Raw genomic sequence first — 25,478 nt, 5'->3', positions numbered from 1 at the left:
CTTTTTCATGCAAAACCATTTGCAGTCGTTTGCGGTCATCAACAGCTATCAGTCAGTCAATCACCCATTTCCACCACCCTTCTGAGTGATCCCCCCTCCCCATCCCCACCCCTCCCCACCCCTTCTCTACATAAGTGCCTGGAAACTTCCATTTCACTGTATCTGAAGAAGTGTGCATGCACACGAAAGCTCATACCAAAATAAAAACTTAGTTGGTCTTTAAGGTGCTACTGAAGGAATTTTTTTTATTTTACTTTGAAAGGATCAGAAGTCACACTCAAGGCAGGAAGAAACAATTGCACAGTGAACTATTAACCTTTAATTGTTTCCAAGTACACATCGCCATCCTCTACCAATGTTGATCATTCATAAAAAACAACCCAGAGAATCATGACAATCTTTAGATGAGGCAGTGCAAAAACAAAACAAACCCTTTTCTTTAACCAACCAACAACCCACACAGAGCAGGAACAAAAGAGTGCTATGCAGGGCCGGCCAACCCATGAGGCAAGGTGAGGTGACTACCTCAGGCGGCAGAATCAACAGGGACAGCAGAACCCAATGTAGGTCTTCATTCCCCCTTGTTGTTGATGTAGATCTTCACTTGTCCAGACTTCCTGGCAGGGAAGAGGGGTGCCATTTTGTGGCTCACCTCAGATGCCAAAATGTCTTGACGCGGCCCTGGTGTCTTGTCTACACATGCACACAACCAGAGTCCCTTTGCCTGCCACAAAACAGACAAGGATTTTTAAGGCCACCAGAACCACATTATTGTATTATAGCCAGTCTGGCCCATTTGCTTGAGGGCATGCAAGAATAATTTCTAGGCCACCAGCTTGGGAAGCTTATATAAATTCGATGAGTTGGTGGGTTTTCTCTCTATGCTCTCTGTATGCCACAAAACCCCAACAGAGGGCTGTGTAGGCAAGCGGGCTAGGACATTTTTAAGGGGCTAGTAGTGATTATGGGCATATTGGAGTGTATTCAATGCAATGCTGCCTTAAAGTCATTTAGTGGTATAGCGCTCCACTGGAGAAAAGTTTTGCACCAGTGAAGCATTGTTGGGCAAGAGAATGCATAAGCAAATTGCTGGTAACTTTTGTTGCATAATAGGTGGAGCAGCCTGTTGCACGAAGGATTTCTGCTAATGCGACTTTTGCTTAGGATCTCTCAGTTGCATAACATTAAAGCTTACCCATCTGCTAGCACAAGATCTCTTGCATTAGCAGAAAGAGAATTCTGGCTGCGTCTCACTGGCAAAGCTGATGCGAGTTTGCCCTGGGATCTTGGTCCTCACTCAGGTGACATTGTAAATATTCAACGGCACACCACTCGGCACTCAGGACTGCATCACCAAAGGAGGCTGCTTGTGGTTGGAGTTACCTCAAGAAATACAAGGTTGCTCTGTACTATCCCATGTTGGACTCTGTGCTCTTTGGACCAGCAGCAAGCCCAGTTGGTCTACTGAACCTGCCATCCAGAAATGCCCTATGACAACCAGCTTAGCACTTAGCCAGAAATGGGCTCTCCATCTTTCAGTGATAGCGACACCATTATCCCACCTCCTGTAACTTATCGGGTCTGTACAGCTTACCGTCTCAAAACACAGTATTTCATGGATGACAGGATAGAAACAGGATAGTTTTGGATTGTATGCACCGCTTCCCAAACCAGTGGGGGAAACTCACAGGATGCGGTGTAAACAGGAGCCTTACAATACAGCCTAAGGAGATACTAGGACCAAGACTTTTCCACAGAGGAAAAGGATGCCAAGATCCCCCCTGCTCTAAGGTAGGCTTAGCCAACATGGTGCCCTTCAGACAATATCAGACTACAATTCCTATCAGCACAAGCCAGCAAAGGCCAAAGGTCATGGATGATGGGAGTTGTCGGCCTACAGCTTCTGGAGGGCACCATGTTGGCCACCCCTGTTCTACTGGTCCAAAATCCTCCCAGAGCTTCACTGATGTCATTAAGCACAATTATACTGAAACCAAGAAACATCCTAGCCAGAGCAACAGGGCAATTGATCAAAAGCAAACAGTATTACAATTTATGCCTTGGGTCATAAAAAAAGCACCTACACTGCAAAATTGGTCTGATTCCGAATCTTAGAACTGCAGCGGAGCCTAAATTGTGAAGGGTTGAGATTCCGCACAGTGCTCAATAGGATACTATGGATCTGAGGCCGAGTTGCTGCTAAAAGATGCATTTTAGACTTTTGTGCTTGCTTCTCTAAAAAGAGCAAAAGGGAAAGTACTCAACATGGTTTCTTTGGAACAAACTTTATCCGGCAAGATAAAGGATCAGAGCCAGAGAAGCTGCTTGGAGCCAATCAACAACCAGATAGCAGAGTGTTGAGGACAAACCCCCATTGAACGGAGATGAACCAAATACCTCCTCGATTGTTGGAAGAAATGCCTTTCACACAGGCAAAACAAAATCACCACTGTAAGAGATTTGGGCTTCGCAGTTCGGCTAGGGAGCTTTCCCACGGGCAGCATATGCTCTGAGCCAGAGTACGCACATGATAAGCATTCGGTAGACTTGCCCTTCTGCAGGGCAACATATAAAACTTTCAAACCTTGGAAAACATCTGGAAGTGATGCAGCTTGCAGGGCAAATCTTGCCCTAGGCGGAGATGATGGTATTCCTCTCTCCCCACTATTCCACATATGGAAGCCAACCAGAGTGGCAGCAGACTCTTGCTTCAACACTAGCGATGAGACAACTTCCTCCGTTGCACCTGAGTCAGTGTGCCAGATCATGTGAACTAAGGACAGGCAGGGTGCCATAAGCAGCTGTATCCTCCAACAGAAGGGAACAGCTAGAAGGTTGCCATAGCATTCTACCTAATGATAGGGCTGGCACTGCATGAAGGTGAGTAGAGAAGAGCCAGTCTTGGCTAAATAAATAGTCCTATCTGTATGATGAGTGCCTGGCTGGTTTAACTCACCATTTTTCCAGCCTTGGCTCATGTTTGTAAGCAAGAGGGGTTATGAGACTGCCTTGCTTGTTAGAGAGTCACCGTGAAAATGAACAGGCCTTGCATATTAGGAAAAAGCTGCCACAGAAGCTTAGTGCAAGGATAAGTGTCCTGCAGCCTTCCAGATGTCGGACAATTAGCCATCTTGCCATCTTGGCTGGGGCTGATGGGTGTTCAGCAACATCTCCAGGACCACAGATTCCCCATCCCAGCTTAGTGGAAACATGTGGAGGGACAGAAGGGGATCCATTCCAGGTTGCAGGAGCGGCAACATCAAATCAGAGGTAGCCAAAGTTTGGCCAGCCACATCAAAGGTGATGCAACTGGTCTATAACCCGAGCTAAGCAACCACACTGGGCTTTAGCATACAAGCTGCAGGTGAGCGGAGTCTCAACAACACCTCTGCTTTTCAGCCAATTCCCTGGGACACCTTCGGCAGTCAGATTGGGCCACTTCAATCAACGATTAAGTGAACCCGTGTGCTTGCTAGGCATGCATTTCTTTTAAACATAACAAAATCCCTTTGTTTGGAAAGAGAGGTCGGCTGTTTGCCTCGCTGGCAATGCTGCAAAAGTTAGGGCAAGCTACGAAAATGAAAACCTATAGGAAGAAATGCTCTTTAAAATAGCACTCCTGTTCCTTGTCATTAAACTCTGGGCAGAGCTGTGCATTACGAGTGAAAGGCAGGCTTTGTGTTTCTACCACAATGCTCACCACGAGTGGGGTAGGTAGCAAGGGAAAGTTGGCAGGTGGGAGGAGGGCATCTACAGGCTTTCTCCTGCTGACTGGCTCTATCCTGACACATTGCCCACCCACACCTGCCGACCATGACTTTCCTATGTAGTTCTACCTCTCAATGCATCTAGAAGCAGCCAGGTCTTTGCTGAATGCTGGTCACTCAGCATAAACAGGAAGGACTCTCTCTCTCTCGCTGCCTTAGTAAGTCTTAAAAGAAATGGAGCAGAGCACATGGAGGCAGTATTCTGTTTCATCAAAATCATAGATGAACCTCCAAGAGCCAATTGTCACCCTCTAGGCCCTTCTGACCCCCAAGGATTCTTTTTCAGTCTTTGCCTCTTATCCACTAGGCCAGGCATAGGCAAATTCGGCCCTCCAGATGTTTTGGGACTACAACTCCCATCAGCCTTAGCCAACAAGACAGGGATGATGGGAATTGTAGTCTCAAAACATCTGGAGGGCAAAGTTTGCCTATGCCTGCACTAGGCTAAGCCCCTAAACGACTGTTTCCTCCACAAGGGCTTCCGCCTGGCTGGAAAGTGTCCTTGAACTAGGATTATGGATCATTTGGAAGATGGGGGAGATGTGTATATCGGAACCTGGCTTTTGCATAGTCTCCCATCTAAACAAAGGGGAGTGCTTTTAGCAGAGAGACATTGAAGAGACTGTGGGGTGAGCAACTCTACCTGCACAACTTTTGCACTTCCCACCTCAGTTTTGGGTAAAGATGGCTTTGGGGGATGGCCAGTTCCAATGGGGTTTGAGCAAAGCACCACTACATTTAAAAGAAACAACCAAGGCTAAGGATTTCATTTCCGTTTCCATTTAAAGCAATCCATAAATAAGGACATTCAATGAACCACCTCAAGAAGTAATTCAAATAAGTTTGCAGGCTGCATGCAGTTCCATGCTTTCTCTTGTTACTGTTTTTCTTTCTTTCTTTTTTTAAAAATAATAATAATAATAATATCACAGAGCCCAAGAGAGAGTCTCAAGGAGGAAGTTTGTCTTTGCTTCAGTTAAACGTTGACTCCTGAGTTGTTTGGTTCACACAAGTGCTTGTTCCAACGGCTGCTGCTTCGCACTGCAGATCTGGAAGACGGGATTTTGCTGTGCAACGCTTTCGTGGAAAGGTCACTTACTGGCAACATTCACTGGGCACTGAAAGAGATAAAAACTGCAATCCAGTGACCGCCTTGATGGTACACAGGTGGGGACCCTGCTCGCGGACCTGCACTGGATCCTACCATGCAGGGCAGAGAGGAAAAATGACAGAGCCATAGCACTCTGACTGGGGAACCTTGCCCAGGGAAAACAAGGCTGCACTTTCCACCTGCCTCCTGCTCCAGATGCCAAACTGTACCCACATCCAACACCTGGGCTTACATTCACCAAGTACATCTTTCTGCATGCAAACATCCTTAGATCCTGGCCTGTAGCTTTTCCTGCTAGTCCTTTATTTAGATATGGTGTGTGACTATGGGGTGTTGTTGTTGTTTTTTGGGTGGGGACGAGGGTGTTCCTCTTTTCTTTTCCCATGTTAAGTACAAAAAAAAATATTTAACCATTTCCCCCCTACGTACATGTTGAAGTAGAATTGATAACTGGTTAGCGTATGTACAAAATCTTTACAGAATTCTATCTTGTAGCTTTAAAAAATATAAATATGGATATTGTTCAAGACAGCAGGTCTCTCATTAATATTTTAATTAAGGCTTCATTATTGTATATCCTTCATTATTTTAACGACCGTCAGGTGCTCAGAAGGGGGGGGCAAGACTCCTTCAGTAGGGACAGCTTGAGTTTATTTATAATTAGCTAATGACCTCCCTCGTAGAACGTGCTGCCGGTCTCTTCTGCATCTTGCTTGGCCGCAAGAATCCAGTCCCTTCTCAATGTATTCCAAACAGATTTAAGTCGTGATCTCCAGGAGAAGACAAAGAAGAAAAAGAAATCTTTCCGTGCTGTTTATTCCCCTCCCCGCCGCCACGTTAATTAAAAAATAATAATTAAACCCTCCTTCAAATCTTTTTTAAAAAAAAGTTAAAAGAGGTTTCTGATTAAATAAATCTGAGAATAAAAGGTTTGACGCAGCCGTGTCTGAAAGGTCAGAGCGAAGATGCTGGAGCTGGAGGTTGGCTTGTCCCAGTGGCTGTTAGAGGCTCTGCTCCCTTTCTGCTGCTAAGCGCGAAGTCTGTGGGGAGGCTCTCCAGAAGGCACTTGAGCTGTTCCTGCCCTAGCTTGATCTTGTCGTCCAGCTCACGCTGTTCTATGAGCAGCCCAGATTTCATCTTCACGAAATGCTGGTAGTCTCGGAGCTGTTCCCCCGAGAGGTAATTGCATAGGATGTCCCAGACCACGTGCTCTCGCCGGTCCAGGTTCTCCTTCAGCTCGCGGGCGTCTTCGTGCTGGCCAGCCAGCATCTTCCGCTTCTCGTTCAGAGAGCTCTGTCCCACATGGGGCGGGAGGGAAGGAAAAGGGAGAGGTTTAGTGCCACAGCTCTTCTGGCTATAATTCGCCCCCTGTCTCTTCCCTTCCCCACTTTCGCAGTGCATTCCTAACTACATCCGCTTAGTAGCAGGGCTTATTAAACTCCACAGGGCAATTCACACGAATGTCTGCAACCTATTCCTTTCATGCTTCCAAGAATAGAAACTGTTCTGTTCCGGCAGCCCCCCCCACACGGGATGCACAGAATGGACCACACTGAAGACCCTTATTGTCCCTCTTCCTTTCTCTAAGCAGACTTCAAAAGTGAAATGGAAGTCACTGCCAAGTGAATGGGATCAGGGCTGCGGCCTCAGAGAGAGGGGGGAGAGAGATTCTCCCAAGAATGTGTTATATCAGGGCAATCTAACGTGTGGCCCTCAAGGCCGTTTTTGGCTGGCCCTCAGCAACATTTGATGGCCCACACTGCCTTCCCCAAGCCAGGTAAGTGAGGTGCTGGGCTTTGGGAAGGAGGTTTGACTCCTCATACTTCCTGGCCAGAGCCCAGAGCCTCACTTAGCCAGCTTTGGGAAGGTAGAGCAAGGATTGGGGCGGGGGCTCCAATTTTGTCCTCGCTCCCTCACCCTGCATAACAAGGCGGTGTGCGGCCCGCACGTTCTAAGTATTCTTGCAACCCACTTGGTATGAAAAGTTGGGCTGCCCTGTGTTAGATAAAGCCAACTTTAGCTGATCCTGGGAAAAAGTGGCAAATAATAATAATAATAATAATAATAATAATAATAATAATAATAGATGCTGCTGTAGGGAAGAGCCACTTGTGCGCAGGCAAGAGTTAACATTTGCACACTAGTTTTCTGAATCTACCTACCCGTTCTTGATTATCCGCATCCTCACTGAGGCTGCTGAGAACATTCTCCACCCGAGCGAGGCGTCCTGAGAGTGAAAGCAAGAGATTGACCACCTTATCCAGGTCTCCGATGAACATTCTGTATTTTTCAAACTCATTGGGCTTGCATAGACCACTGATTAAAGCTTCGACTTCCTCTCCCAAGGCATTGTTGAGCTTGATGTCTGCCAGCAGGCTTTCCTTGGCTTCTTTCAGGGTCTCCAGTTTGTGGGACAAGCTCTCAATGAGTTCAGCCTGGTAGGACAGAATTAAGCAAAAATCATCCTCTGATATTATGTCAGGCAGCTGCCAAAAGTTGGTGTGGCCCTCCAGATATTCTAATTGGCCTCCAATTCCCATCAGCCACAGTCAACGATGTCTAAGATGATGGGAGTTGTAGTCCAGCAGCATCTGGAGAGCCCCAGGCACCCTATACCTGTTTTAAAGCATGTGTCTGAAGATTCCTTATGAATTCCTCCAGCCAATAAAAGTTATGCATAAGGTACTGAAAATTACAATTAATAATAATTTAAAAAGCTATGTATACAAAGAAACTAATCAAGAATAAGAGTTCCATTATGGATGCTATTGTGATAAACAATTCACAGTTGTTTGACCTTCTAAGGGACGATGCTGTGCTATGATGTTCTCAGGAGTACAGTATAGGCTTCTTTTGCTAGAGAACTAGAAGGCAAGTTGGAGAATTTCACCCTTTGCCTTTGCATAAATAAAGAGAAAATACATTGCGCCGGGTGTCTTCTTCTGGCACCACGGAGTCATTGCATTAAGAGAATTCTTTTTAAAATGAAAATAAAAAGCCACCCAGACTCTTTTTGCTTGCATAGCACGAACCAACGGGAGCTCATAGGTACACACTGAGTTGAGGAATTAAGCTGACCAATGGAAGCAGGTTTACTACAAATAGCTGACTTGAGCCAGAAATGAAACTGTTTCTGTTGTCAACAATAGACCGCAGATCTTCAGAAATCTTTTATGTTTCAAAAGGTGGGGACTTGTCGAATTTCAGCTAAGAGAACACCAGCAGAGCACAAACCACTTGGATTTTGTGCATGAACATAACTGCCATTAATTAGTCTTAGGTGTTAGAAGCATGATTTTTCTTGTTTAATTCTGCTCCTTGCACAGTGCAATTATAGATCCCAGGGATTGACAGAGCTCTGGTTATGATCATGGCTGACCGTGGTTCCTTCTGTGCTGAGAGGTGCTCATAACTCACCTTTTTCTCATTGATTGCCACCTGCTCTTCTTTGCCACCTGTTTCCTCTGGCAAATCCTTGATTTTGTTCAGGAGTTCGGCTTTGGGTACTGATATGTTGTAGTAAGCTGAGCATGTGGCCAGCGTTGAGGCAGAAGCTTCTTTCTCATCTTTCCTAAACCATGGCAAGAGAACAGATATGTATGTAGGAGTCTGGGACACACATGGCTGCCATTCTTGTACCAATGAAGAAAGACGCATACACAAACTGCAGGAGGAATTTTGAACTCTGCCCTCGTGCCTTGCTTTGAGATCCCAAACCCATGGCTTCTCTGGTACTTTTCGGTACAGTACTTTCCCCACAAGTAAGTGAATTTAATTGGGGATTGCCAAAAGATGGCGCAAGTTTAACTATTTTAAAAAACGGTTCGTGCTTAATCAACATCTCCAGGCATATAGCACAAGACTGCCTAAACCGCCCCCTCCCGCTAAAAACTACCGAGAGTCTTGGCAGACCACTTAATGATTTTTCTTCCTGTTGTGTAATGGGCTATGCTAGATGGTGCATGATTTGCAATTTCATTTTTACTGCTATTTTGGTTCTTACAATGTAATTTTATTGCATTGCAATTTAAATTCAGAAGACCTGCGATCGCAAGTGTTCTTCATCAACATGCCATGGACCACCTGAATGTGCATGGGCTACTGACAGTCTGCATCAAATGCCCAAAGGCGGCCCCCTCCAGGCCACACACCCTCCCAGGCCATGCCTCTCACTGGCCTTGCTTCAGGAAAGCAAAAGGTCCAATCAGAGTTTAAGGACATATTCCAGCCAGGCAAGAGCACTCCAGGAGATTGTGAAGCGGGATTGTTAAAGGCAGTGGCCTGGGAAGAGTTGGTGTGTGGCTGGCGAGGGCGTGTGGTGTTGGGAGAGCCCCAGGGGCCAGACAGAATGACTTGGAGGACCAAATCCACACACACCCTGGACTGGAGGCTCCCCACCCCCTGCACTGGAACAAACCCTCAAGGCTGCATGTTGCTGAGGGGGAAAAACATCTTTCGGAGAAACGTATCTGCTATTTCTGAACCTCTCATTGCAGGAACTCCGATAAGTTTCTGAGAAATTATAACTGTTCCCTGAACCGAACTCGAGAGCCACCAGAATAAAGAGGTGCTATTCATTCTGCACATTCCTCTCAAGCTGCAGGACGGATCGATTCTTAGATAGCGTGTGCTTTCTTTCAAAAGAAAGTCCCTGCAGAGATTATGTGACATCCTACCCTCGCACCATTAACACAGACAAGCAAAAATCAAGCTGTGTCCCTTTTCAGGGAAGCAGGTAGGAGCCTGGAGTAGCTCTTTGGATGCTTCGCAAAAAAAAGGAGAGAAAAAAAGGGATGCCAGCAGGGATGGCACAGCTGCCAAATGACAATAGTAGTAATGTTGTAACATGAGTATCGCTCCCCCCCCCCCAAAAAAGAGTCATTTTGCAAAAAGCCTGACAATGGCAACACTGCCAAATTTTATTTATTTATGAACCGTGCAATTTTCATCTCGGTGTTGTACAAATATAAAAAAGAATAATCCAATGGGGAATGGTCTGTTTTGCCTTTGGACTCCTTAGGTCAGGCTTCACCAACTTCTGCTGGGCTCCCGCTTGTGGGATGCTCTCCCCAGCGAGTCTCGTCTGGTGCTTTCATTGTACACCTTTGGGCGCCAGGCGAAAACATTTCTCTTCAACTGGGCCTTGGGCTGACTGACACCCAGTGTCCTTTTAAATTTGTTGTGGCCGGGGGGGGGGGTTATTTGTTGTCATTGTTGTTTTTATTATGTGTTTTGTGTTATGCTACTACAGTGGTTTAAGAACAGCTTAGTTTATGAACAACTTGGATTAAGAACGTTGCAAACCAGGAAGTAGGTGTTTTGGTTTGTGAACTTTGCCTTGGAATAAGAACATGTTCCGCTTCCTGTTGAGTGTGTTCCATTTGTAAACTGAGTCCCCTGCTGCTATGGGAAAGCACGCTTGGATTTTAGAATGGACTCCCAGAACGGATTAAGTTCGTAAACCAAGGTACCACTGTACTGCTATTACTAATTATGTGCTGGCTGTGGCTGGTGGAGGACACACAACAAGCCTTCTGGCAGTTCATAACTCTGGGATCATAGGAGCCATTAATAAAAAGTAACAAGAACACCAATGTTTCGTACAGCCCACTTGCGCTTCGATTCGAGCCAGCGATGCAAAGGAATATTTGAACTCACAGGAAGCCTGTTTGGGGCAGGCAGGAGCTGCCCTATGGAGGAGTAAGTGGAGGATGTGGAGTAAGGAAGAACAAATTAGCGAATCAAAGGTCGAAAGGATAATGAAAGGAATAGATGAGATTAAAGTAAGCAAATTTAGGGAGCTCGAACTAAAATTCTTTCTTAAATGGTATAGAACTCCGGCCCAGCTAGCTAATATGATACCAGGATTGAACCCTAACTGCTGGCACTGTGAACAAGCCAAGGGATGGTTCTCCCATATGTATTGGGAATGCCCAGAGGTAGGGGGATTTTGGAATAAAATCCTTAAGGTTATTAATGAAGTTTTTAAAGTGAAGCTACCTATAGACTTCAATCTTATGACAATGGGTATACTAGGAAACACGGCCATAGAGAAAGGTGACCAGCACACCTTCAAAGCAATGATACTAGCAGGAAAGGCAACAATAGCTTTAGGTTGGAAAGATAGAGAAAAATGGACAGTAGAGGTCTGGACTAATTATCTGTTTGAATTTATTCAGTCAGACATTGTGGCAGTAATGTCACAGGAAATAACATGGAAGGCCAAGTCTACTGTGATAAGGACCAGATGGAACCCCTATCTTCAATGGAAAACAACTACTGGACCAGAAGACATTCAGTGGAAATTAAAGACATTGTGCCCGTGGCTGAGGACAACTGTTTGAACCCTTCCAATGGATTATGGGTGAGGGAGGGGGTGGGAAGGGAAAGGAAAAATGGTATGGGAAATTAAACATTGGAAGGAGAGAATATAATGTATGTAAAAATTCTCGTACTTCAATAAAAATCTTTTTTTTTTAAAAAAAAAAAGGAATATTTGAACTCACGGGAAGCCTGTTTGAGGCAGGCAGGAGCTGCCCTATGGAGGTCCTGATGGGTCAAGGGAACCCTATGCTGGTTCCTGACAGAGAACTCCACAATGCAGTCAGCACTGGTCAAGCTTTCCTTGCCAATGCACAACTGGGAATGCACTTTAAGGCTTCTGATCATTATTTGGCAGCTGCATCTCCACCCACCTGATGTAACAGTTGACATCAGTTGTGGGCGTGCTTTGGGGGAAACATCCCCATTGGGCAAACTGGAGTCCACATGCTGGGCCTCATTTGGTTGGTTGTCTGGAGGTTCCCCACCCCTGTCTTAAGGAATTTTTATCTCTTGTGGTGGGATCCCACACTCGAACAAGCTAAGAATCTTCTTTTGATCCTCTCTGTACTAAGGGGTGTCAGGGAGAAAGAGAGAAGGGAGATTTTAACACCCAGGGGTGCTTCTAGATGGGCTTGTTTATGGAGCATTGATCCTGGTTTTCTTGCACAAGATTTGCCTGGAGGTTATGCAACATTGCCATCTAGTGGTTTTGACTCCATGCAATTTCCCAACACTTTTCTTAATGCAAGTATGACAGAAGCGATGGGAAACTGCACTGGAAGGTGCAGGATAACAAGCACCAGATGGCGACATTGTATAACCTTGCAATAATAATGATGCTGATGCTGCTGCGCTTGCGATGAATGTTCAATGTGCAGGTAACGTCGTATAACCTCTGCACAAATTTTGTGCAGGCACATCAGGATGGGTGCCTGATAAACAGGCAGATGGGAGAGCCCAGGGATTTGTCTTCTCTCACCAGTCAAAAGAAGCTTAACACATGCCCCATCGTGTAAGTGGAGTGTAAAAAAAAATCTGCTCTATGGGGTGCAAAAACCTTAAGAAAATGGCACTTACCTGCTATCACTGGGCAGGACAGACCCACTGCCAGAGCTGTTGGCCCTTTTCTGCATCATTTTCCTCTTCGAGTTCTCTCGAAGCATCCTGGCCCCGCTGGGAAATATCCCTTCCATCAAGTCCATGGTGGTCTTCATCTTGGAGTCGGGATCCAGGATGTCAGCCAGCGACTTGTCCTTGTGGATGATCTCCTTTGCCAAAGCCTCGTCCTTGATGTCCTCCGGGGTCTTCACCCTCCCTGGGTTACTCTCGGGGATGAGGTCACTGCTTTCGGGCTCCCTGCTGGTGATGACAGGCATGAGAGGCTGACTGGCAGGAGCTTCGCCAGGCGGCCCTTGAATGGGCAGAGGCGGCTGTTGTGCTTCCGAGGAAGGTGGGACGCCATTCGCTTTGGGTCCTGAGGTTCCGGCAGGGGGCGGTGAAGCAGCCCGGCTGCTCTTGGTGTTGGCAGTGGAGGCAGAGTTTGGTCCCATTTCCTCTCTCTCGCCAAAGTTCCTGGGAATCCTTTTGAGGGTTCTGCCGATAAGCAGGGGGAAGAGCTATTTTAAACCAGGGTTTCTGAAACTCTGTGCCAACACGCCTCCCCCAAGGCAAGGACAAAATCATTTGAGCCTCTCGGACATGTGCAGTAACTATCAATCAAGGCCAGTCACTAAATGCATGCCAACTAATATGAATATGCCAACTATTGAAAAAAAAAGAACAGTGGTTCCCAGAGTGAGTGGTACCGTCCTTGGGTGGGGGGAAAGGATCTACCGGGTGGAGGGTGCTAAGAGGCAAGAGGTCAACAGGGGATATAAATGACTATCAGACTTGGAAAAGCTGGCATCACTGGATGAAGTTCATCAATTTTGTTGAATTAGTTAAACTAAATAGTTTTAATTTGAACAACGGGGATGACTTTATGGAACCAAGGGAGCAGGGCATCCCCCCCCCTCGCAATTTGGGAACCACTGAAATAGAATTAAATACTGCCTGGATATTAACTGCCATTGAACATCTACCGAGATCAGAGGTTACATGCCAAAGCTTCAAAAACTTAGTGGGCACTGGGCAATTATTATTCAAAAACAGTTGACCTCAACAGCTGTAAAGCAGAACTTTTGGGAGCAAATACATGGTTAGTTTGGAACAAACAGACCCAATAAAAATTGAGGCTCTATGCACCCTTTACCGTTACTGTTGCTGGAACCCCAAGAAACCAAACATGAAGAATGATTGCTTGCAAAGTAAGAGCAGGGAAGGGCGTGGAAGAAGCGCCTTACCTGGGTGCAGACCCCTCCTCTCCAAGGCTGGCAGCGTTTCCGACTGCTGTCTTGTCCTCTTCCAGCATGCCAGCAGGAGGAGGAGGGAATTGTTCCATGGTGTTTTCAGCGGCGTTGGGGCTCTGAGCAGGGAGTGGAGGCGGAAGGGGTGAAAGCTCATAGGTGGCATCCAAAACACGAGGCTGGAAGAAAACGTCGTCATCGCCCTCTTCCTGAGGAGACACCTGCAGGCAGGACTCTGAGATGCGGAGGGAGAGCCTGCTTTGGCCAGAAGGAGTCTCTGGCTCAGAAGAGGAGCTGTTTTGAGATGGAAGGCTTTGCCACCTCTGGGAGGCTTTCTGCCCAGTTGTCTGAAAAGGCATGGCACTCCTGGAGGGGCTGTCCTCTTTGATCCGTTTAGTTGTAGGCGGGAGGTGCCTCAGAGGCAGGGTTGACTTCCATCTCCAGGTAATTTCTTCCACTGGCTCTTTGGGTGGGCCGTTGGAACTTTCCGGAACCTGGCCCTGGACAATGTCATCCCTCTCAGGTCTGGGGTGCCATCTTGTTACTAGGTTTTCACCAGCAACCTGGAACTCTGAGGGAGCTGGCATGGGGTTAGCACCGCTAGATGACGACCAACCAAATCTGGAAGGGGTAACGAGCCTGGGGCCTGGCTTAGGTTCAGGAGGATGGCCCTTCGTATCTGCTGAAGGTGATGTAAATGCTGAGGTCCTGCTGAGGTGCCTGAGGAGATCTGGAGCTTTCTGCCTCTCATTCGGTATGAACGAGGTGCTGACACTCTCATTGCTATGGCGAGTGTGGGGACGATATTGTGTGAACGCCGATTTCTCCTTTTGACTTCTATCTTTGCTGCCAAATGATCTAGGACAGGGTATATAAAACTAGTGAGTTTACAAAAAAAAAAGGCAATCAATCAAGCTGATGCATCAATTTTATATCAATGCGGGCTCCTCCAGCCTTTTGCAATAAAATAATAATAATACCCCAAGTTCAAATGCTGCAAAAAAAAAAATCAGCAATGAAAATAAAATCTGCACAACTGAAGAACCTTTGCATGCACCCAATATTCTCATTATTCTGCAATTATCTGTGTTCTTGCTGAACGTGTTGTTTCTTTTATCAAGAACTCAGGCAGTGGAGGAGGCAGACTGAAAACATGCTGTGTGGGAGGGGAAGGTTTGGGTGCATGAAGCAAAGGTAGAAGTCTTCTGTGCCAAGAACAACATCTCTGAGCCTCCACCCTATGTTCCTTATGCTTACCAGCAATTTTCTCCCTCATGTTAAGGACTGGAAGATTGCTTATTCTTCTTTTTAAATGTGTGTACACCTCACAGTCTCCATATGGCACCATGATTGCTATCTGATATTCATTCCTATTGCACATTTCTATCCCTTCTTTTTTCAGATAATAATGCCTGTTTTTGTCTTTCTCATGAAGTAGTTCCTTTTGCTTTAGCCCAGGCACCCCCAAACGCGGCCCTCCAGATGTTTTGGGACTACAATTCCCATCATCCCTGACCACTGGTCCTGTTAGCTAGGGATGCTGGGAGTTGTAGTCCCAAAACATCTGGAGGGCCGAGTTTGGGGATGCCTGCTTTAGCCTAACATTCACTGTCTCTCTTTCTTCCAGTTGTCGCTCCCTGAAAAGATATTTCAACTTATACCATAACTATTCAGTTTTATGAAAAGCCAGTGATGGAGACTTTATTCCTGGAAGCCCACAAACCTTCACTTCCTTATGGATGGTGAAGAATTCTCTCTGGCTTATTGATACCTTCAGAATTCTGGCAGAGCCGTGAGCTAGGCTTTCGTTTCATGAGGCCCACCTTGACTCATCTTCAATAATGCCCAGGGCTCATTTGCATATTTTGGCTAGTCTGCTGTGCACTATTGCTTTTCCAACTCAACCGGTTCCCTTCTTTTGAGCGGGGGTGGGAGAGAGAACTGTAAAACAGTTCCTGAACACAAAAAAAAAGCTTTCCGCCAGCGGAATGTGGTTAATGTAACACATACATTGCTGATGCAGCAAGAGCATTCCGAAGACTTTAAGACGGTAATAAGCACTTAGGAATGTCAGCCTTGGCAGCAAGGCATATTACTTAATAGCCCATATCCTGCTCCCGTTGGCTCGTTTCTCTGCAAGTGTCAATCTCGTTACTTAAGAAGCTGCATGCAGAAGCCAACTCATAAAAAGAGTCTCGAAACACTGATTAATTGGGAAGGATGAGACGACAGCCAGGGTTGCTTTCACGCAAAGACCACTAAAAGCTATTTGAAAACTGTTTGCTAGATTCCCACGGGGCAAAAGTCTTGGCTCCTCTGGCTTCATAATACTTTCCTAGAAACTAGGCACCGACGCCAAGGCTGGCTTAGCTGTTGCAATTCCCAAGTTAATCACTGTTCTCTAAAACTCTTTGTATTCAAAGCCATACATCAGCATTTGCAATCCTGGTGCCCTCCAGACTACAGCTCCCATGAGCACTGGGGAGCACAGCCATGCTGGCTGGAGCTGATGGCAGTTTTAGTTCAAAACATCAGGAGGGCACCAGGTTGGCGAAGGCTGCCCCAAGTGATAAGAGACTATTTGTGGTGCATCAAAAGAAAGCAGAGTCTGAACCAGCTGACTCAGAATACATCGTGAGCTTGCACCTCCTTCACTGTGACCCCTGTGCCTCTCCTGATAATGTGAACATTTCCCATCAAACGGTTAAGAATGGCCGTGTGGTTATGTATCACACCAATGATGCACATAACCACATGATGTGTGCTAGCAGCGTGGTGGGAGGTGTACACGCGTTATCCAGAGCTGCTTTGGAGCAATCATGGAGGCGGCAGCAGTAACCATGGTTCAAGGTAAAGTATGCATGGATATTGCACTATGAGTGGGCACAGAAAAACCAATAATCATTTGTTGTCTGAGCAAGAATGCAGTTCACAGGGAAAACATACCTTTGAATTTGTTTTTAAAGTTTTTGGTTAGTTTCTGTGCCTTTGCCAATCTTTTAAGATATATTCGATTCCCTTACTGCTTCGGAGTACACATTGAAACGGGGGTTTGTTTTTGTTCCAAAGGCAATTGTGATTTTTTTTAAAAACTGATTCTCTTGATGATGAAGATGTGTGCAAGCTTCCCCCCCCCCAGCTATATACGGGGCAAGCTCACCTACTATTTTTTAATGCATTTTCCTCCCTATACAAGGTGATCAGAACCCTTTCATTGAACATTCATTATGCTATTATTAAGACGCTACGAATATTTTACTATTAGTTTCATTGTGTGCTGTGGTTTTTAATGGTGTAGTTTACTTATTCTTACAGAAACTGCTCTGTCGTCATTTGGTAATATATGAGAGAGAGAGAGAGAGAGAGAGAGAGAGAGAGAGAGAGAGAGAGAGAGAATGAATAAGTACCTACCTGGTGCCAGCAGCCACTACATAGAAAGGATCTTTCACAAAATGGCTGAACTCACTACCTTCTCCCACCAGGATGTCCTTAAGGAGAAAGAGAAGCAAAGTTAAAAGCAAACAGAAAACTGAACATTCGGAAAAATACTGCTTTAGAAGTATGGGATGGTAATTAATACGTGCATTTATTTGTTCAAATATTTATATTCCACCTTCTAACACAATCCATCATGCCACATTCTGTAATTAAATAACCACAGGTGGTATTTAACTTTAAGTTTTACCGCATGTTGAGATTCCTGCATTGCAGGGGGTTGGACTAAATGGCTCTCTCGGTGTCCCTTCCAACCCTACCATTTTATGGTTCTATGGAATACCAGCTGCTGGAGGAGACTCTTGAGAGTCCCATGGACTGCAAGAAGATCAAACCTATCCATTCTGAAGGAAATCAGCCCTGAGTGCTCACTGGAAGGACACATCCTGAAGCTGAGGCTCCAATACTTTGGCCACCTCATGAGAAGAGAAGAATCCTTGGAAAAGACCCTGATGTTGGGAAACATTGAGGGCACTAGGAGAAGGGGACGACAGAGGACGAGATGGTTGGACAGTGTTCTCAAAGCTACGAACATGAGTCTGACCAAACTGCGGGAGGCAGTGGAAGACAGGAGTGCCTGGCGTGCTATGGTCCATGGGGTCACAAAGAGTCGGACACGACTTAACGACTAAACAACAAAAAGCTTCTGGAAGTCACAGGAGGGGAAAGTGCTGTCACGCTCAGATCCTGCTTGTGAGCTTTCCACAGGCATCTGCTTGGCCACCATGGAACAGGAAGGATGTTGGACTAAATCAGCATCTGGCATCCAAAACACCTGACGTCCAAGACCAAAGAGACTTTGCTGCCAATTTAAATTCACCTGCACAATTACATTCTTACCTATTAACCTATATAGTGAATAGTTTTTAAATCAGGAAAAACCCAATTCCAGAACAAGACAAAAGAGCCCGGGAATTTGCACACAAATATAGACTTAAAAGAGTTGCCATATGTGAAGAGATGCATGTTTTGAGATCAAGGAGCTCACAACTCGATCTATAATTCTCCACTACAAAGATTGCCCCCCCCCCAAAAAAACCCCAAAGTTTGCCTTGCTTTGTTGTTAGATGCAAAGGCGGTAGCCAGGACAGGGTGGGGTGGGGAGTTTTAAGTGCTTGACCAAATTTATAAGCCGGAGATTTATCCGGCACGCAGGCTGAGACAAGCTAAAAGAGGAGACGCAGAAGAAGATGGAGAATGTGTGGTTGAAGACAGATGGGCCAGCAATTCCGCATAGCTATCAATTTCCTCAGATCTTTAAACAAATTCCTTCAGTGACACTGCAGTGTAATTTATAGTCCGTCTGCAGGGAACAGTATATATCCCTTTTTAAAATATATAGCAAGCCAAAAGCTGAGGCATGTCTGCTGCTGCAACAGATAAAAAGGCTTTGGCAAACCTGTTTTTTTTTATATAAAAAAAAGAAACAGGGAAGGGGTGGGGTGTTTTAACAGCTACTCTTTCTCTGTCCTTCTCTCGTCCCCTTCTAAAAACATGTTTGGGGTTTGAAGGAAAACATTCACATTCAAACCACAGGCTGGCTGCAACTAAATTGACCGGGCCTTGGAGAACCTGTGTGGCCACAGAGGCTTTGATACCCTCCAACTCGACTTAGTTCCTCCCTGTTTGGTCACATCTACACCAAACTTTGGCTTCCCTCCAATCCTGAAACTGAATCAGCAAGACAGAGTGGCTAGGATGGACTCACAGGTCTTGGGAACCAGTGAGATGCCCTGTTCCGGCTTGGGATGCACTTTGGCTATGCAATGATTGTCTTTTCATTTCCCAAGCTCAATTCAAGGTGCTGATAGTAAGCCCTAAATGACTTGCAAACACTGCCCCCATACCATCCTTCTAGTGGGTGAAAATCTGCAGAAGTTACCCTACATGTGGCCCCACCAGTAGGTGAAGCATGAAAGGGCCTTCTCTGAAGTGACACCCTACCTCCAGAATGACTTCCCCCTTAGACGTCCAACTCCCAAGAGACTGCGATCTACTCACAGAATAAAAAACTGGCAGTGATCTACACCCTTTTTTGGGGGGTGGGTGGGTTTCCAGGTCAAAGAGGTTGAGCTTTGTTAAGGGAGAGGGAATGAGAAAGAGGAGAAGAAACAGCCTTGCAGCGACAATTCCGCCTCCTGTTCTAGCGCTCATGCGCAAATGAAGCACAGGGCGAGGGGGTGGGGCCGGAAGGAAAAGGAGCCTGTGATCGACCATGATCAAATGCAACCTCCATGGGATCGACCAGTCAATCCCGATTGACCTGTTGGACATCCCCAATCTAGTGCATCGGTGTGTCTACGGCTGACACTGTTGACCTTTTTGCAGTTGGCTACCTCTTCATCCAGGTCTTTGGGATGAGAACTATAGTGCTGTTGCTCATTGATCTGAGGATGTTTTCTGCTTTGATCATGATGTCCCTATGGTTATTCATTTATTGACTTGTTTAATCATTGGATTCTGACCTTGGGACCGGCTGGATGAAAGATGGGTCAGAGATACCATAAATGAATAAATGAGATATTGACATGTAAAGTGGTGTCGCTCTGTTCCAATATCTATATGGTTAAACCCCATATACTTGCAAATTATAGAATCAAAGAATTGTAGAGCAGACCCTGAGCAATGCAGGAATCTCATACATGACAGATGGCCATCCAGGCTCTGCTTAAAAACCCCCATTTGATTCCATTTATATTCCACATTTTTCTCCCAAGGAGCTCAAGGTGGCATACATGGTTCTCCCTCTCCTCAATTCATCCCCAGGTAGGTTAGGCTGAGAGGCAGTGACTGGCCCCCAGTCTCCCAGTGAGCTTCACAGGCAAGCAGGGACTTGAACCCTGGTCTCCCAGGTCCTAGTCCAACACTCTAACCACTACACTACATTGGCTCCTTAAAATGCCAGCTAGTTAAGCTTAAAGCCAGATGTGCTCATAAGGACTGCAGTGGCTCTCGTCGCCAACACAGTCCCACAGAGCTAATTTAAAAGAGCCAGAATGCACGCTGGACACCAAGGATGTTAGCTAGGCAACATGGCACAGCTAGAATATCTCCTTACAAACCAGGGGCACACAAGAAAGTTGGTGGTCAGCAGCTGCTTAAGCATTTTGCCTCCTTCACTATTTTGCTTTGCTATTTATTCTGTCCTGTTTTGAAAACACACGCTTGGTAGGTCTGGTGGTGGCCTTACAGACAACCTGATACACCCAGCACAAGAGCACAGAGAAGCCAGCAGGAGAAAGAAAACAACAAAAGGCCTCAGACCAAGCATTTCGCAATCTGGCAGGTCTCTTGGGCTTTACAAAGAGAAATCTCAGAGCAAATGGTTTTCCAGATTGCCTTATAAAATACCTGGTGGCAGTGGTGGTAGTAATAAGAGGAGGAGAAATGGTTTTTCTGTGTTTGTGTGGTTTATTTCCTCCAGAAACCCAGTGTTTTGTCTCTCTAAAAATCCTCAGCAGGCAGAAGGCTTCCAAAGAGTGCTTTGCACCAGCAGCTGGATGCAAAGCTAAAACTAAAAACGTTTGCCCAAAGCCAATTTATATTCCATTGTCACCAATAAAACAATATGGCAGTCAGTTTGCGGTGTAGGGGGGGGTATTATAGCATTGGCTTTGAAACGGGGAGACCCAGGGTCAGATTCCCAGGTAGCCAAAATGCATGGGACACATCCAATGCTGTCCTTATGTAAATAGAATTGCAAGATGCAGTTCTGAGTCTTCATGAACCCTCAAAGGGAAAAGCAGGATGCATGTGAATAATAAAAAAACACTATGTTTCAGCAAAGATAGGATATACTACCAGCCAAACATTGTACAACCCACCTTTCCTTCTCCGGTCCCATGTAAATGAATAGAGCTGTGTAATAAGAATGCTTCTTTACAATTGACTCTCATTTAGACAGGGTTTGTGCTGGAAATTTTCACTGTGGATCAGGTCCATTATGCCCCAGGATCCAGAGCTCCATGCACCCAGGGGCTTCCAGCTCTGTGTGTGGTGCAATGGGTCAGTGCACCTGGCTGTGAATCAGCCGGTTGGTGGTTCGAGCCCACCCAGGGACTGCTGTGGGCAGGATTCCTGTATTGCAGGGAGGGTTGGACTAGATGGCCCTTGGGCTCCCCTCCAACTCTACAATTCTATGATTCTATGGAGAGATGGGGAGGGAAACCTCCATGCAAATGTGAAGATTCTCATAGAATGTAGGGGTCATAATGGCTTTTATATCCACCAAATTCCACTGCTCACTAGAACTTTCGCAATAATGGATTGAACCCAACTAAGCTATGCTAATAATAGACCCACTAGAATTAATGCCTCCATATCTTTCACATACCTGGCACATTTTATCCGCTGTGGGAGACGACCTGGATCGGATGTGCACAGCGACTGCCTGGTTTTCTGATCTCTCCAGCAGGTCCTCTGCAGAGGCCGACTTCCCGGGCTTCTTGGTGGGTGCCGACCTCTTCTCCAGAACTTGGTTATTAACATGGCAAGGCTTGGTGCACACGTCAAGATCTGTCTGGGTGCTTTTGGTGAGCTCTGGGTCAGCTCTGCAATCCTGACGCTGGTCTGCTTTTAGCCAACTGGGAAAGGAGCTGCTCCTGCTGCCGTTATTTGGGCTGGTCACCTTCCTGCCCTCAGGTCCGCTGGGATCGAAGCAGCCCGTAAGCCCAGGAGGAAGAGTGGCAAAGCCACGCCCTGCTCTAGAGACCGGCTCCAGGGACTCCCGGCGATGGCAAAGACTGTGGTCCTGGAGAGAATTCATGCTGGATGAGGATGAAAGAGACTGCCCCTCTTGGGGACCTGTTTGCGTGCAAGAGGACTGAGAGCCCTCCTGCAGGAAGCTGGAGTCTTGGGATGCAGAAGAGGGCCGCTTCCCAGTTTTGCGCTCAATGTAATCTGCCAGCGCGTTTTGCTGCAGCTGCTTCAGCTCCGGCTTGGAAAGATTGATGGTGGAGCACGCCTTGTTCTCCCTCTCAAATATCTTGCGACGGTCAGCCACCGTACTCTCTGGGAAAACAAACTGGAGGGCTTTCTGCTGGTGGGAGAAGGGCGACAGCTCACTGTCAGACACACCCACTTCATTCATCTTCTCCGGCTCGGAGTAAGACTTCTTTTTCTGGTCGGGGTTCAGGCGCCTCCTGCCCCCAATGCGTGCCACGTGCAGAGGTGCAGAAAGACTCTCTTTGTTGGGATAATCCAGCTTGGTCTCTGTTGGTGTGATGCTATGCCTCTCCTTTGGGGTATGGGGAGACGCTGCCATGCTCCTCATCCCAACATGTGCTGATGTTGGCCTTTGCACACTCCTTCTGGGCTCCTTCCCACACTGAGGGCTGATGTTGAGGTCCTTGCGGCTGAAGGAGGTGGCCCTCAGAACCTTTGACTGGGCATCTTTGATGCTGTTCCTATAAGCCCTGCTAAAGGGGAGGTCCAGCTGCGAGCCGTTCGAGTCCTGGGCGCTGCCCTTCCACAACATTTCTCTCTCACGCTCCTCCGACAACTGGAAAGCACTTCTGCTTTGCGGCAGCTGCGCAGCCGGTTTCGGTGGCTCGCTATCAGAGCTCCCGGCCTGATTATAGATGCTGTGCCATCCTGGCATCACCACAGCAGCACTTGCTGCCTCCATCTGCTGCTCTGCACCGTGCCAATTAGCCCTCTCTGGTCTGCCAGCCCCACTCTTGCTTGGGCGCTGCATATATGCGGCTGGGTCTGAGCTCCTTGCGCTGGCCAGGCGGCTATGATCTCCAAGCAAGTGAAGATGCTCTTGAGAGTTCCGCCTCTTTCGGATGTCCTCAACATGGTTGAGGTTGGGCTTGGCTGAGCTGAAATTCTGGCTGAAACTGTTTGGGCTGAGTCTCTGCAGCCACTGGCAGCCTTGTTCACGTTGCTCTATCTTGCTGACCTTCTCCAGGACAGAGCATCGGGCCTTCCGAGAGTGCAGTTGCCCATACTGAGTGTTCTGGAGGTTGCTAGAACCCAGCTGGTGAATATTTAAGTCTGACATCTTAGGGGCCATTGGTGGAGAGGGCTCCTTGTACTTTGGCTCCACCCCATGGAAATCCTCTGCGCTGGCAATGGTGTCCTGGTACCCATCTAAGCTGTGCCACTCGCCATCCTGCCAGTGCCCAGGGATCTGCCCCTGACATACATTCTCCGCTTGGCTGCTGTAATTCACAAAATGCCACTTGGCACCGGAGTAGCTCTTGCACTGTGGTACCTCCTTCAGATCTGAGCTGTTCTGCAGCTTGCTGCTCTCCGGGATGTTTTGCAAGGAGGAAAAAGCATGCTGTTTGGCCTTACTGGGGTTCCACTGGTTTTGAGCTGTGGGATCTCTCTGCAGGTTTGCGTTCTTATCTTCCTTCTGCTCTCCTGCCCCATACCCCTTTGAATGGCAGAGGGCTTTGCTGTCAATCGTATCCCTCGGATGAGGCAGGCGTGCCTGAGAGCTGTGGTTCGAGTGCTGTGCGTTTCTGGCACTTTCCTGGATCAAAGCTGTTGTCATATACGGCGGTGCCAACTCATCCTGCCTGGGAGATGCAGGGTAGGCTTCAGGGTGCATCCTGTACAAGATGAACTTTGGAGCTGCGTCTTCCACTTCCTGCTTCTTCCCTGGCACGTACTCAGGCTGGTAGAATATGGAAGCCTTGTTCGGCGGGCTTTGGTTTCCGTTCTCATCTAAGCCAGCATGCTGCCTGCAGGCTGCAACGTTTTCGTACGAGGATGGAGAAGACGCAGGGGCGTGTGCGTACCCACTCTCTTTGGCAAGCGCTGGGTAAAGCATCCCGCTGTTGCTTGTGGAAGGGTGAGGAACCTGGGCAAAGTGGGGCTCAGGAGAAGGGACAGGGTAAACACCAGTAGGAAGCAAAGGCTGCCCTGGCTGAGCTGCCTGCGAGTAAACTTGTTTGGGCTTCATGGTGGGACTGCTCTCTGGGCTCTTCTCCATCACAGTGTGGAGCTGTCCTTCTAGGAATGCAGGTTTCTGGAGATGCCCTGGAGGAGGGGTGCCCTGGCCTAGGTGAGGCCAAGCACTTTTGGGGTGAGTCCTACAGGACTTCCTGTGTTCAAGGCTAGACCAGGAGCTGGGCCTCTCGTGGTGCCTGGTTGCTGCGTAACTGTCACTACGGGTCGGTGGCATAGGGGCCCCCTTCATATAGTGGCTATCGCTGTCAGACGAGCTCCGAGTCGGTAGACCCTTGTTGTAGCCATGCAACCTGCTATAGCCGTATCCTTTAGCCTGAGACTCAAAGTTTGGCGAAAGAGCAGAGGACTTCACTTCGTATTCCTCCGAAACGCCTCGCTGGGCATTGTAGACAGTTTTAATGTACCTGATGTCGGCCTGCCTCATTCCCCCTTCTTGCGGTCTGCCCCGGGAATGTACGTTCTCCATGGAATAGGACCTCTCCTTGCAGAATGTGGGCGCCAGATATTCGGGAATGCTGGAGCTGGTTGAGAAAGAGCTGTATGCGGAATCCCTCTTGTTGTGGAGATGGGCAAGCTGGTCAATACTATTGGTGGATTTGGCTGGCGAAAGGTGGCAGGGGTGATGGGTATACCCCGCAGGGGTATGGTCCAAACTCTCCATGCTTCCCCTAGAGCTGTACTGGTCAGGACTTCTTCTTAAATAGCCATGCTCATAGCTGGAGAGATCGCTTGTGGAGGAACTGGAGGTAGGAGCAAGAGAGAGAGAGAAGCGAAAACTTGTTAACATGAGAGCAAGAGAGAGTTGTACTGGCTTATAAAGGGACTCTGAGGGATATGTTTAGTTTTTTAGAGGAAGAGACGAAAACCCATATTTGGGCCTTGTTCTGTTCTTAGTCTGCAGTCATCCTGGTTTGCTCGGAAGAACCGCTTGACATTGCAACACATGTCTCTTATTTATCACTAGGAAGGGAGGGGAAAAAATAGATGGGAGGCAGGTCGCAAGCAGGGGAGGCTTTGCAGGGAAGTCCAAGCATGTCTACTCCACCCTCGCAATCCATCAAAAGCACCCTAAAGGTCACCAAAATACCCAGACATCCACGAGTGAGAGAGAGAGAGAAAGAGAAAGAGGGTGAAAGGAAGAACAAGAGCGTAAGAGAAGCTTGAGGACAGAGAGGAATTTGCCCCCTCCTCCATGCCTCTCTCTCTCTTTCTTTTTTCGCTTCTTTTCTTTTTATGGAGGTGAAGGCTATATGCTGGCAGTGTTCCTGGAATCTCCAACTGAACTGGAGACATTTTGTTTGCTGTGAGAAAACTAAACAGACATGACAGGAAAGGAAGCAATGAGGGATGGGGTGGAGATGGGACAGGGAACAGGGGAACCACAACAGCTTCAGTAAGTCCATGGCAAGAGATTTTCATCACGGACCAATTTGATGAAAAGTCAAAGGCTGCTCCAGACACAGCTATTTGTCAAGGAGGCTCAGTTGCAGGCATGAACCCTCCAGTTGTTGTTGC

At 47.2% G+C, this 25,478-nt stretch overlaps 1 protein-coding gene across 9 annotated transcripts in view; it reads right to left on the bottom strand.

Annotated features, from left to right (window-relative positions):
* Positions 1-264: 264 nt before the first annotated feature.
* Positions 265-25,478, bottom strand: part of SHROOM3 (shroom family member 3) — a 232,742-nt gene continuing 207,528 nt past the window's right edge. For all 9 annotated transcript variants that reach the window (XM_060278375.1, XM_060278376.1, XM_060278377.1 and 6 more), the window contains 7 exons: positions 21,376-24,703; positions 16,959-17,035; positions 13,545-14,405; positions 12,280-12,795; positions 8,296-8,449; positions 7,041-7,313; positions 265-6,171 (listed from right to left, as the gene is read on the bottom strand). In XM_060278375.1, the coding sequence (XP_060134358.1) occupies positions 5,833-6,171; positions 7,041-7,313; positions 8,296-8,449; positions 12,280-12,795; positions 13,545-14,405; positions 16,959-17,035; positions 21,376-24,703 (5,548 nt within the window). In that variant the 3' untranslated portion in view covers positions 265-5,832. The remainder of the gene's footprint in view (positions 6,172-7,040; positions 7,314-8,295; positions 8,450-12,279; positions 12,796-13,544; positions 14,406-16,958; positions 17,036-21,375; positions 24,704-25,478) is intronic.

The sequence above is a fragment of the Zootoca vivipara genome, chromosome 9 (assembly GCF_963506605.1).
Source record: "Zootoca vivipara chromosome 9, rZooViv1.1, whole genome shotgun sequence".
Lineage (NCBI taxonomy): Eukaryota > Metazoa > Chordata > Lepidosauria > Squamata > Lacertidae > Zootoca > Zootoca vivipara.
The sequence above is the reverse complement of the archived record's forward strand: the minus strand, read 5'-3'. Positions and strand labels throughout refer to the sequence as shown.